The sequence below is a fragment of the Lipomyces tetrasporus genome (genome assembly GCF_029532465.1).
Source record: "Lipomyces tetrasporus strain NRRL Y-64009 chromosome Unknown POJ06scaffold_2, whole genome shotgun sequence".
NCBI classification, from domain to species: Eukaryota; Fungi; Ascomycota; class Lipomycetes; order Lipomycetales; family Lipomycetaceae; genus Lipomyces; species Lipomyces tetrasporus.
The window spans coordinates 1,723,552-1,734,398 of record NW_026611597.1 but is presented as its reverse complement, the minus strand read 5'-3'; the positions used below and the strand labels follow the sequence as shown (position 1 = coordinate 1,734,398).

Sequence of the window (10,847 nt, the reverse complement as noted above, 5' to 3'; positions counted from 1 at the left end):
GGCGCGTTTGACGCTCGGGTTAGGGCAACACCATTCGTGCGATGTATTTAATGAATCTATTAGATGTATCAATTTACAAAGTATCGATATGCCGTTTTAACACCAAGTGACCTAATGACTTATAACCACGCCTAACTTTTTACATGTTCCACAATAATAACACCAAAAAACAAATAAAAATCTCGTGAAGTCATTTTAGTTGCTCCCCTCCCTCGATTGCTCCTCAGCCTTATCCCAGTCCTCAGTAGGTCTCTCGGCTTGAGGAGTTAATCTGAAAGCGTGCCGCCGCTCACCAGATGCCCAGTCCAGCAGAGCCGAATGGACAGTACGCCTGTTGTCCCAAACAACGACAGACTTGGGCTCCCATGAAGCACGGACTTGGATGTCGGCGCTCTTGGAAATGAAGTCGTAGATGAAGTTGAGGATTGCGTCGGACTCCTCACGCTTCAACCCCTTGATGTAGCGAGAGAACTGAGGGTTGACATAGAGAGCCTTCTGCTTAGTTACAGGGTGCTGTCGGATCAGAGGGTGGAAGGTCTCAATGGGGTCTCGGCGGACAACTCCACCCTGAGCACGAGAAGACTGAGCCTGAGCGACGCCAGAATGAAGGACTTCGAGGCCAGAAAGCATCTCACGAAACTTAGAAGACAGCCTGTTATAAGCCTCGACTGTATCAGCGAAAATGGTGTCGCCACCGGTCTCTGGACCGTCCAGCATGGCCAGGAAGGTTGTTCCTGGAGGCTGACGCTCGTAGGTGACATCAGAATGCCATGCAATGGAAGAGACGTGCTCCTGGAAAAAAGAGTCATAAACAGAGTCGTTCTTGGATCGATAAACGAGATGGACTTGTGGGAAGCCCTTAGGAGCTCCAGAAGTCGGGTGAATGTGATTTCGACCGAAGTGCGACGAGAATTTTAGAGCATCTTCGATGGGAAGATCTGCAAAATCCTGGTCCCGGAAGACTACGACACCTCGCTGTGCCACAAGGAGAGCCAATTCATCTTTGCCCGCATCTGAAAGCTGAGAAAGCTGAACACCTCGGACTTCTGTACCAAACTTGGGAGTCAATCTCTTGACCTTAAGCGATTCGTTGTCATTCCTTAAAAGGTTGGGAAAAGCTGAGTCAGCACGGCTGCCCGGATCAACGAAATCGAACGAAGTCAATGGTTCGTAGTGTTCATTGGTATCCCAGGTAGGAAGGTACTTAGGATACGAAGCCTCCTCAAAGGCATCGCCAGCTAGAACCAAGCGGCCACTCTCGTCTTTCTCGACCGTGGTGTTGTTGTCGCGAGTCTGGCGGAAGGTGGAGGCGGCAATAGACTGGATGGTAGAGAACGAGTTCGACATTGTAGCGGTCCGTAGGTTGTGTGAATAATAGAGAGGAATTCATGTTCGTGGACATGCGGATCTATATATAAGACGACGTGATATCTATCAGACCATGCTCAAATCCGCGACTACGGAATCTCGGTAGGTTCCAGCCCATTGTTGACTAGGTCACTTTCTGTCGTCAATTCCAATCAAGAGACGCCTCTCGGGTAATTCCTGCGAGAAATCTGTTGCGTGCTTGTAAGTCTCGATGTCGAGGGCGCTACTACTCGCCCTAACCCTTTCCCCTGGAACTGTGAACAGTTAGGCTATTGCCTATCGTGGTCTAGCGCGGATGGCAACATGGACGCTGCGATTGCGTCAGTCCCTCTCCAGCTTACTAACGTCCCTCACAGTCTAACCCACCTGCGACGAATCGCATTTAGAGGCGCTACTTAGATATCATTGTCCGTGGACTTCTCTAGTGTTCTATCGATCGTAGAGCCAGCTAATCCTCTTTGGACTAGGATAGCTTCTCTAAGTAGCTCAATCACTTGGTGTTCCCGCCTTGAGCTTCATATTCGACTAGTACGGACGCGGGCCCAGTAATATTTGCGATTTCGGCCTGCTTAAGCCGGATTGTAGTCGTACCATCTTCCACTCTGTCCGACTATCTGTCTCATTCCAATAATAACCTTCCAGATCCCTCCGGTCAAAGCAAACATAGAGTCGAAGCGAAATTGCTCAAAGGCCTTGCCAGTACTAACAACTATGCTCACCGTTTGAATGTCTATTTATCTATTCTTGTCTATCTATCCTTCCCATAACCAGAAATCTGCCCTAGTTGCTTACTAAAGTTACGAGTAGGAATTTATATATCACCATGACCTGCCCAAACCCAGCCCATTGCACGCAGTATCGGGGGCATGACTAGCTATATTTCGCGAATAACATTATTTACTCGGGTAATCAACAACAACATTGTGTAGACTGAACTCAGTAGCGCAATAGAACAACACAAATGTTGACAGAGCTACCGAACACAAAATGACGGTCGGCCTAGGGCAATAGGAAGCCAACTTCTCGGTCCCAAATTTCAAGTAACCCCTGAAAAATCACCACCCGACAGTACTTTTGACCAGCTGAGTGATACGATTGCACTTCGGAGGATGCGATACGAACCTCCACCTACTATCATCTATCATGATCTTGCCCTAACCAGCCTTGCAAGCTGAGAGCAAAATGCATGTCCTGTCATTTTTCATCCAGTTAGGCTTGTATGCCTTCACCACCGCCGTCCTTCTTTCGCGTTTCGTCCCGCGTCTGAGATATCTCCTCCAGTACGGCAAGACTCTTAAATCTTTCACCCCAGCGGCCTACAATTCACCTGCCTCGAAATCTCTAATTGACTCTGCGCTCGATGCCATCCTCAAACCGCTTATTATAACAGTACCGAAACGGTGGTTCACTCACTTTTACATCCTCGGATTGTCCATGTCGGCTGCGTCTTGTGTAATGTTGTATCTTTGCCACACCAGCACAGTAACCGTGCCATTTCGCTGCTTGGTTTATATGGATGGTCTTCTGGCGAAGAGATTAGCCTGGCTTCTTGCCGCTGACCACTCACTCTTTGTCAATGTGGTCGACGTCAATGTTTCTTACACACGTGCCATGGCAGCAACCATCATCGTAACTGTACAGTGTTCCAGACGATTATTTGAATGCATATTTGTTGAGAAGCTGAGTAAGACTGCACGAATGCGTGTTGGCCATTACATTGTCGGTCTTTTGGTCTACGTCGCTACGACATGCGCTTCGTGGAGTGACGCGTTAGAGAGCACTTTGGCTGGCGGCAACGACAGTGACACCGTTCCTAAGATTGCCGTTATTATCTACCTGCTTGCGGCATTTGCTCAGTACACTGCGCACGATCAATTAGCCAGATTGAAGAAATACTCACCACCACCCTCTACGATGTTGTTCAAGTATCTCATTTGTCCCCACTATTTGGCCGAAGTAGCCATATATTTGGCGGTGGCGTGGATATGTGGTTTTACATCGGCGAACGTGTCGGTTCTTGTGTGGACTGCAGTCAATTTAGGTGCTTCTGCGGAGCAAAGTCGCAAATTTTATGTGGAAAAGTTTGGAGAGTCGGTCGTTGAAGGCAAATGGAATCTAATTCCATTTGTTTTCTAACAGAGTATGTTTACAATATACATATGTTTGGGATTGGGATTACGGCGTATGGCGTTTCCATTGATATATTCTTGGATATGATTACTTGGACACTTTGTGCTGAAGAGTGATATTTGACGCATAGGAGCATGTGCACCGAAAGGGCTAGGCATGAAGAAAATAATTGCATGAATAGAGTTCAGAAACGAGCAAACGTGCTGATTGGGTGTAAAATGAGAGAATGAAACATCGATGACAGAGTATCGTTTTGTATGATAGCTCTTCTACAAATTTACCAAGGACGCCGCTTTATCCAATCAAAATTCGCTCCTTGCCGGCAACCCTGCGTCGGATCCCAACAAGGTCAACTACGACTCACCACATTGCACCAAAGTTAATTGCCTAAAACGAGCTAGTCCAGCCAATCATCCACTACTCCTGGTCGGCAATGCCGCTAACTGTGGCCCGTATAGCCCTTCCAGCAAATGAAAACCCCTCGTAGCCGTACACAGTGGGATCATGGAAGCTGGAGATCAAGAAATGCCACTTGTCGGGCGTTATTCGGTGCATGCCTGATTCGAAAATTGGAGAACAGCAACTTAGTAAACATTAGCCCTAACCCGATGAGGCTAATGCGAGCTACTTAAGCTCACCCAGTTCAATAATATTAACTTATGGCTTATAGTTATATTTACAGTCACCAGATTTACCGGAGAGAGCCATGGAACAAATGCTGCCAAACTATCCCTTTCCCTGGCTTCATAAACTAAACCAAGGATCGCTCTAAGCAAAATGTAACTGGACCCTTGGTTTGGCTCAGAACATACCTACTAACCGTTGCTGCCTTCGGAATAGCGACATGGGGTAAGGGGGCGTTCACTGTCTGGGAGAGATCTTGGCCTTTTTCTCATGGAGCTACATCCCTTTGTAATGTTGCGAACCTAAGGTTAGTCTACGATTGCGGGTCCTGATGGACGACGCAAAGTTATTGACCCCCTTCCTAGGCGCTCGGCCTTCGCTGATCCCATTCAATCAGGGTTTTGGGAGCCATTTAATAATCTAATCAGTCAAGCATTTCAGCCGTTTCTCCAACCACGTTTAAAGATCACGAATCGTCTTCACCATGTCAACAACAACTCAACTTCAACGCCGTCCGATCCATGTAGAATTTACAACGATAAGCATGGCTCCCGATCTTTCGCAACTCTCTTCGGTTGGGTTGGCATGAGAAAATATGTTTCGAAGTGAAACCTCGTGTCACTGAGTTCACTCCCCAGCCCTTCGCAGTCAATATCAAGATTCTGCTATATGTTTTCAGTTGAGTCATTAATCTTGGGTGACTGGGCGAATGCTAACACTGGCGTAGCGGTATGTGCGCGTCTGACATCCACACTCTCCGTTCTAGTTGGGGTGAGAACGACTATGATATAGTTGTTGGTCACCAAAAACGCGTGGCTGTTGGGTCTCAGTGCGACGCTCTCTGAACTGTGGGTTGGAACGAATGAGAGATATGTTGGAACTGGCGGGCACTGGCGGCTACGAACAGGTGGAAAGATGGATTGGGACCAAGCCAATGTCGAGTGTGAACGAAGTCGACCAGCCGATGGAGGCTGGACAGGCGATTACAGATGAGTCCTTCTTAACTAAATTGTGTTCTGCCAGAGTAGTGCCTGAGTGGAGGATTGAGAAACGGTCGGAGAGTTGAGTATGTATAGCTAGTGGCATGAGCCGTTCGAGCAGGCTGTGAGGCATTTTGTCGCATTTTGAGGCTATTTTATGTGGAAAGGGGAGAGTTGATACTGGAAAAGGATATCACGGAATGATTCCAGTACCATAATCTTCCTGCCAGATCATAGTTCACCTTAAACACCGTTATGCTTATGCATGCTCAAAAGGCATTTATTGCCTCCTGATTTCTGTCGGTGAATTCTTGTATTTGATTCAGTCCATCCGCCATATGTCATCTGCATCCGTGTTCTCTCTTCTTCCTTTGGTCCACATGAGACAATAGAGATGATCTGAGTGTACGGTGCGGTGAAGTCACACACCCAATAACTGGTGACAGTAACTCGAGCGAGTATAGCGCAGTTAATTGCATTGACTTTCCGGAGCTAGGAAACAGCTCTAGCTTTCCTATTGAAACTCGCCATGACGACGTCACGTCCGAACGGCTCCCACTTAATATCGTACAAATAATCCAATGCACTAGCCGGTGAGACCTCCACTCCATTCTTTCCGAGGTACACGGGTGCAATTGTGATGATAATTACATCAACGGGTGAAACCTTAGTACCATCTCCATCCTGCACGGCAGCAAGTAGCAGATCATTAATAACCTGCGCCCCACCCTCCACCATCAGCGAACGGATACTTCGCTCTTTCAGTAACTTTAAGATAGCGGCCCACGACTCGTTTCTATTGTCAGACTGTAGGCCCTTAACTGGGATAACTCTTGCGCCCGTGCTTTCAATGGATTGGATATGTGCTAGATCGGATGGTGACACCGCAGCGTGCCACTCAGCTGAAACCAATATCCACGGTTCCTTGCCTTCCTTGCTAGACGCTGCTAGCATTACCTTCGACCCAGCTGAAAGCTTGCATCGAAATGTCTGTGTAATCTTCAGAATGCTGTCCAAGCACTCGCACGAGCCTCATATGGAGCACATACCGGATCGATTATGATGGGACGCGGAGACGCCTCAGATGGCGACTTTCCCGCAACCCGGTATCGGCAATTCAGCCCTGGATTATCTGCAAGTACTGTATTTACACCAACTAGAATTGCGTCGTGATGTGCCCGAAGGTAGTGTGTCATGCATTTTGATTCTGGGCCCGATAGCTGTGTGCGCAAGCCTCTGCCAAGTGCGATGCGAGAGTCGAGACTAGCTGCGTATGTCAGTGTCACAAAGACCCGGTCCGAGGGTGGAGATGGTGGCAAGTAAGGACCGAGGAACGCCGTTAAGCTATCCGAAAGTAGATGCAGTGGCTGGGAAGTCATCTTGTGGCAATGCCAACTCCGTATGGAAGCGTGAACGTTGCAGACCGGAATTGGATATTGAGGAGGTGGGCCCCTGAATTTCTGTAATGCGGCTCGACACCTTCGGCTCCATTGCACTGACCCGTTGCATCAGATCGGCTTGCTGTACTACACTACGAAGCGAGCCGATGTGCCATCACTAATCTAGAAGGAATAGTCGAATATTCAGAAGGTGATATTGTTTCCGTGATGCTTCTGCGGCAGAGGGAGCAGACTGTGCTTCCGTAAGATCCACCGTACGCCTGCGTTTCAAGGCTGACATGAGGCATTGGCAAATATAAAGATATATATTGCCTTCTTCTGTTGCTTTTCGTTATCTGAACTGAACGCTACTGTCTACGTGTATCTCTTGTGACTTGTTTGCACTAAGCCAACGTTGAAAATGATTTTCTGGCTCGTTAAAAAATTCCTCCCTAAACGTGCGACAAAGCCTCATCCGGCTCGGTCTCTGCGACCTTTCATCGTCGTCTTTCTATTCATTACTGTTTTTCTACTATGTACGAATGAGCTACTTCACGCGAATGTCCAGCTATGTCTAATAATGTTGGTAGTGTTCTCAATTCTTGGATCGTCGAGTGCAGCATCAACCTACTCTTCCGTGTACGCTGTTAAGTTTAGCTTAACTTCGTCGTCTAACCAGACTATCTCAGTCCAGTCTGGGTACTACGGCCTCTGTGCAACGACCAACTCGACAATTACGTGCACTTCCGTTAAGAACACAACTGCACTGGACAGCTACCGATCCGTCAAGTCTTCGACCGGCGCGAAGGTCGACCTTGTCTCTCTCGCAGAGCTCGTATCGGAGGGAATCATTCATCCGACTCTTATTATATCTAGTTTGATATTTGTTATCGTAGGTTTCTTTAGCGGATGTGCGAGGCTTATTATTGATGACCCGGAGTCGTGGTATGCGAGTATCTTAAACTCGTCCACGTTATGGAGTTGTATCCTGGCCACTGTGCTGTGGGGTATGGGCGTAGCCTGGTCTCACGTTTCTGCGTATGTATTCTCTGTATTTTCTGCGAGGTCCGAGACGCTTGCTAACGGGATGGCAGTAACACGCTGGCTTTGGTGCTTTACGACTCAACATCTGGCGCTATCTCCGCGACTCTAGGCAAGAAGCTGGATGCAATGGGCTGGACAGCATTTGCGTTTCTTTTACAATCTACTGCGGCTGTTGTCATTTGCGTTGCTCTGGATGCGCGTTACGCACTAGCTAATAGCGCGAGCGCCGAGCAGAAAAGCAGCGTTGAAGATGGAATGTACACGTTGCCTTCTGTTGGACACATCTACGCGGGTGATAGTACTGAGACGAAATATAGAAACTAGATAGATTGTAATACGTGACGGTCGGTGGCGAATCTGTGAGGACCTATGGCTAGATTGGTTTTGAACTCTATTATTGCTTCTTTTTGTTAATAAAGTATTAGTGCCAGATCAGTTCCTCTTTGGTATCACCAGTTTCGTAAATTCCAAAATACAGTATGAAAGAGCTTAAACTACCAGAGGAGGCGACTGATTGTTAATGAAGCGGAGGGCACCGTTAACCGGTCGGCGACGTACAAGATCCCCAGTCACCGAAGTTCAAGTGTAATGGCAGGATCGACATACGGAGTCGCGAATTTCTCACGTTTCCAGGACTGAATACACCAAAAAATTGTCAAAGTTAAAACTTGCGACAACAGTTTATTCCAAACATATGTGCGATCTAAACTATACCAAACGAATCCATACAATCGTCATTTCATTTTTGTCCAGTTCCACTTGCCTACCTGTACCGAACGAAATCCAAAGCAGTAACAACTCCACCATGCATTACCAAACACATCTTCTCCCACGGTAAACTCATCCAAGAAAGCCTGTACAGCAAACATTATCGTACAATAAACACGTCCTTTAGAAATTCAAACAAATGAGTTGAGAGGACTCACTAAACCCTTAACACGCCAAGCAGCAATTCATTGGGCCTTTTGTTGCAGTATCTCATGGCTTCCCGCTCCAGCGGCTGTGCCGTTCTTCCTCGATTCGCTATGGCTGGTACCGAAATAATCGTCTCTAGCGTGGAGTGATAGCATATTCGTGGATCCCATACGTAGCAGTTGCATACGCCTGCCGAAGCTGCTCTTCAAATGGTAACCACCAGTAATCGCATCGTAGTGCTTATACCTCGGTGATGAATTCGTTCGCGGGAGGTATTTCAAATCAGAAGCCTCCATGGCGCTGCTAGACAAGCCGGTTTCTCCATTTGCTTCGAGACTGGGGCCAGCTTCCGTAGTTGATGAAGTATTATACCGTCGTTTTTCGGCCACAAACTTTCTTCGCTCGTTAATCTCATCTTGTGAGATGTGGCCAAACCCATTTCGCCGTCTAAAACATGCCTGCATGAGTGCGTTGGCATCCAAAAGATGCTTCGGAACTGTCTGCAACACTTGAAAAATTTCCATCGGGTCTCTCAAGCTATCGACTTGAGATTCGCCCAATTTAAAGATTGTGAGCGCGATTCGGAAGAAGACCTTAGAATCGTCACTATTATTGATCAGAATTCAGCACACGACAAAGACTAAATGTGACTTACTAGATAAAAGAATCCCAAACACGAACAACGCTCTCAATAGGTAGCACACCAATATATCCGCTCATGAACCACGCGGCAGTGCATAACGTAATCGGCGGCAATCGAGTGATCATATCGTCGTGGTGGAGCCCGTCCAATCCGGCACCAATCTTATTCCACACTGTTGGCAGGGACTCCTTGACGCACATCATGAGAACCCCTTGATCGATATTGGCACCTTCCAGATTGATTTCATGCATTCCTGGAAGATACTTTTGTGTGATAATAACCAGCATCCAAAATGCCCTCTCTTCTTCCATAAACAGCAATAAAAATCCAGCCACGAAGTTCAAGCTCTGACAGTAACCGGTCTTGGGGACATAGAGCGAGAACGCCAATAATACTCGTCTTAGCGCTTGGACAATGGGCATTTCAGGTACCGATGAATTCCGTCGACTAGATGTAGCAGACTTTGATGACCCTGTGGATCCGGGCGTACTAGGCATAGACAGATTTTGCCATTCAGCATTCCGAAAATGAATATTATCCGGGAATGTCCTATGCAAATCTCTCTCGATTAATTCTGAATCCGGCGGTGGTGAGACCATACCCTGCTGCCATAACCTATCATACAAGCCGTAGTTGTCACGTAGATAATCATGGCCCTTGGCATACCAGAACCACGCAGCGCCACGCCATTCCGCTGGAATTCCCTTGCGAACGAAGCGCTTCACTTTCTTCGATTTGGGAGGAAAGCTGATCGGAACGCCTTCCTCATCCAGCGGTATACCGCAGTCTTGAATCAATGTTTCCCATTTTCTTCGCCGTCGCTGGCAATGCTTCTCGTATTTTCCCCACCAATCGTCATATTCTTGCAGCGTAATATATTGTGACTGCTTCCTAAAACCGTATATATCTCTCGCATCTGCCGCCGACGTACCAGGCGGTGATCTGAAGTTTGATGAAGCCGACGAACCGAAACTTCCCGGAACGAACAAAGGGTGCGGCTTCGACGCTGCAGATGGTGAGAGAAGTCCAAACTTTAGATTCCCACTGCCGGTACTCGAGCTGAGAAACGGCGCCTGATTGCTGTTTGTTGCATTGGTATTTCCTAAGGGCACAGCGATCGGGTCATGATATATACCACTACTGCGACGGCTATTGGGTCCGCTCGCACATATCCCTGAACTACTTCTCGACAAAGAGTGAGCAATTCCATAATCGCCAGATGGCACTGCGGGATTGACTCTCTCTGAGGTCTCGTAAAGCCCAATCACTTCCATTGCCAAGTCTTCTTTATCCATCAGTCCTGAAGCGGACGGACTTGCTAGGTTCGGTGCACTTCGGCTCGCAGCACGTATGTGGTTCGGGAAAATATCGTGGAGGCCGATTGTACCATTGTGACGTTGCGGCGAATGCTGCAAGGGCGTAGTCGACCGCGAGGAGACTTTAGAAGCTGGCAATGACCTCACTGCAGTAGGCAATGGCGGAAGAAATTCTTCCTCTCGTTTCTTCTTTGCCGATGAGGCAGTCGAGTTCGACGCTAAGGAAGAGACTGATGACGCGGATGAGGTGGAAAGCTTGTGACGCGCCCGAGCTTTGCGACGCGCGCCAGACCACGGTGGAATATCAAGCTCTGGAGAAGGTTGTCCAGCAAGAGGAATCCGTAGTGGCACCGAGGGATGGGCACCATCGGCGATAGGTTTTGGAACTGCCAAAGGAGGTAATGATGTCGCAGTGGTCCCGCTTGTCTCCGCGGACGTCATGTTGTGT

At 47.9% G+C, this 10,847-nt stretch overlaps 5 protein-coding genes across 5 annotated transcripts; 2 read left to right on the top strand and 3 right to left on the bottom strand.

Moving 5' to 3' along the window:
• Positions 1–11: 11 nt before the first annotated feature.
• POJ06DRAFT_246518 (uncharacterized protein) lies at positions 12–1,538 on the bottom strand. The gene has a single exon (XM_056186794.1). It carries the CDS (start codon positions 1,345–1,347, stop codon positions 196–198), a length of 1,152 nt encoding a protein of 383 aa, XP_056046526.1. The 5' UTR covers positions 1,348–1,538; the 3' UTR covers positions 12–195.
• Positions 1,539–2,550: 1,012 nt separating this feature from the next.
• On the top strand, positions 2,551–3,504 carry POJ06DRAFT_265934 (uncharacterized protein; the record flags this gene model as incomplete). The annotated part of the gene is made up of 1 exon (XM_056189118.1): positions 2,551–3,504. One exon carries the CDS (start codon positions 2,551–2,553, stop codon positions 3,502–3,504), a length of 954 nt encoding a protein of 317 aa, XP_056046525.1.
• A 1,910-nt stretch (positions 3,505–5,414) lies between these two features.
• On the bottom strand, positions 5,415–6,526 carry POJ06DRAFT_62277 (dihydrofolate reductase-like domain-containing protein). The gene is made up of 2 exons (XM_056191287.1): positions 6,152–6,526; positions 5,415–6,092 (listed from the first exon to the last, which is right to left on the bottom strand). Exons 1-2 carry the CDS (start codon positions 6,479–6,481, stop codon positions 5,595–5,597), a joined length of 828 nt encoding a protein of 275 aa, XP_056046524.1. The 5' UTR covers positions 6,482–6,526; the 3' UTR covers positions 5,415–5,594.
• Positions 6,527–6,608: 82 nt separating this feature from the next.
• On the top strand, positions 6,609–7,955 carry POJ06DRAFT_246505 (Ca2+ regulator and membrane fusion protein Fig1-domain-containing protein). The gene is made up of 3 exons (XM_056186793.1): positions 6,609–7,017; positions 7,072–7,519; positions 7,576–7,955. Exons 1-3 carry the CDS (start codon positions 6,903–6,905, stop codon positions 7,847–7,849), a joined length of 837 nt encoding a protein of 278 aa, XP_056046523.1. The 5' UTR covers positions 6,609–6,902; the 3' UTR covers positions 7,850–7,955.
• Positions 7,956–8,478: 523 nt separating this feature from the next.
• Positions 8,479–10,357, bottom strand: POJ06DRAFT_192333 (uncharacterized protein; the record flags this gene model as incomplete). Its single annotated transcript, XM_056184879.1, has 2 exons — positions 8,479–9,046; positions 9,096–10,357. The coding sequence occupies 2 exons, from the start codon at positions 10,355–10,357 to the stop codon at positions 8,479–8,481; spliced, it is 1,830 nt and encodes a 609-aa protein (XP_056046522.1).
• Between the last annotated feature and the right edge of the window lie 490 nt (positions 10,358–10,847).

Excerpts from the sequence above, each read along its gene's own strand:
- POJ06DRAFT_246518 (XM_056186794.1), bottom strand. The coding sequence starts at position 1,347 with ATGTCGAACTCGTTCTCTACCATCCAGTCTATTGCCGCCTCCACCTTC.
- POJ06DRAFT_62277 (XM_056191287.1), bottom strand. The coding sequence starts at position 6,481 with ATGACTTCCCAGCCACTGCATCTACTTTCGGATAGCTTAACGGCGTTC. Across the intron at positions 6,093-6,151 it reads GTCCCATCATAATCGATCCG|ACATTTCGATGCAAGCTTTC; the intron begins GTATGTGCTCCA and ends AAGATTACACAG.
- POJ06DRAFT_246505 (XM_056186793.1), top strand. The coding sequence starts at position 6,903 with ATGATTTTCTGGCTCGTTAAAAAATTCCTCCCTAAACGTGCGACAAAG. Across the intron at positions 7,018-7,071 it reads CATTACTGTTTTTCTACTAT|TGTTCTCAATTCTTGGATCG; the intron begins GTACGAATGAGC and ends TAATGTTGGTAG. Across the intron at positions 7,520-7,575 it reads GCCTGGTCTCACGTTTCTGC|TAACACGCTGGCTTTGGTGC; the intron begins GTATGTATTCTC and ends ACGGGATGGCAG.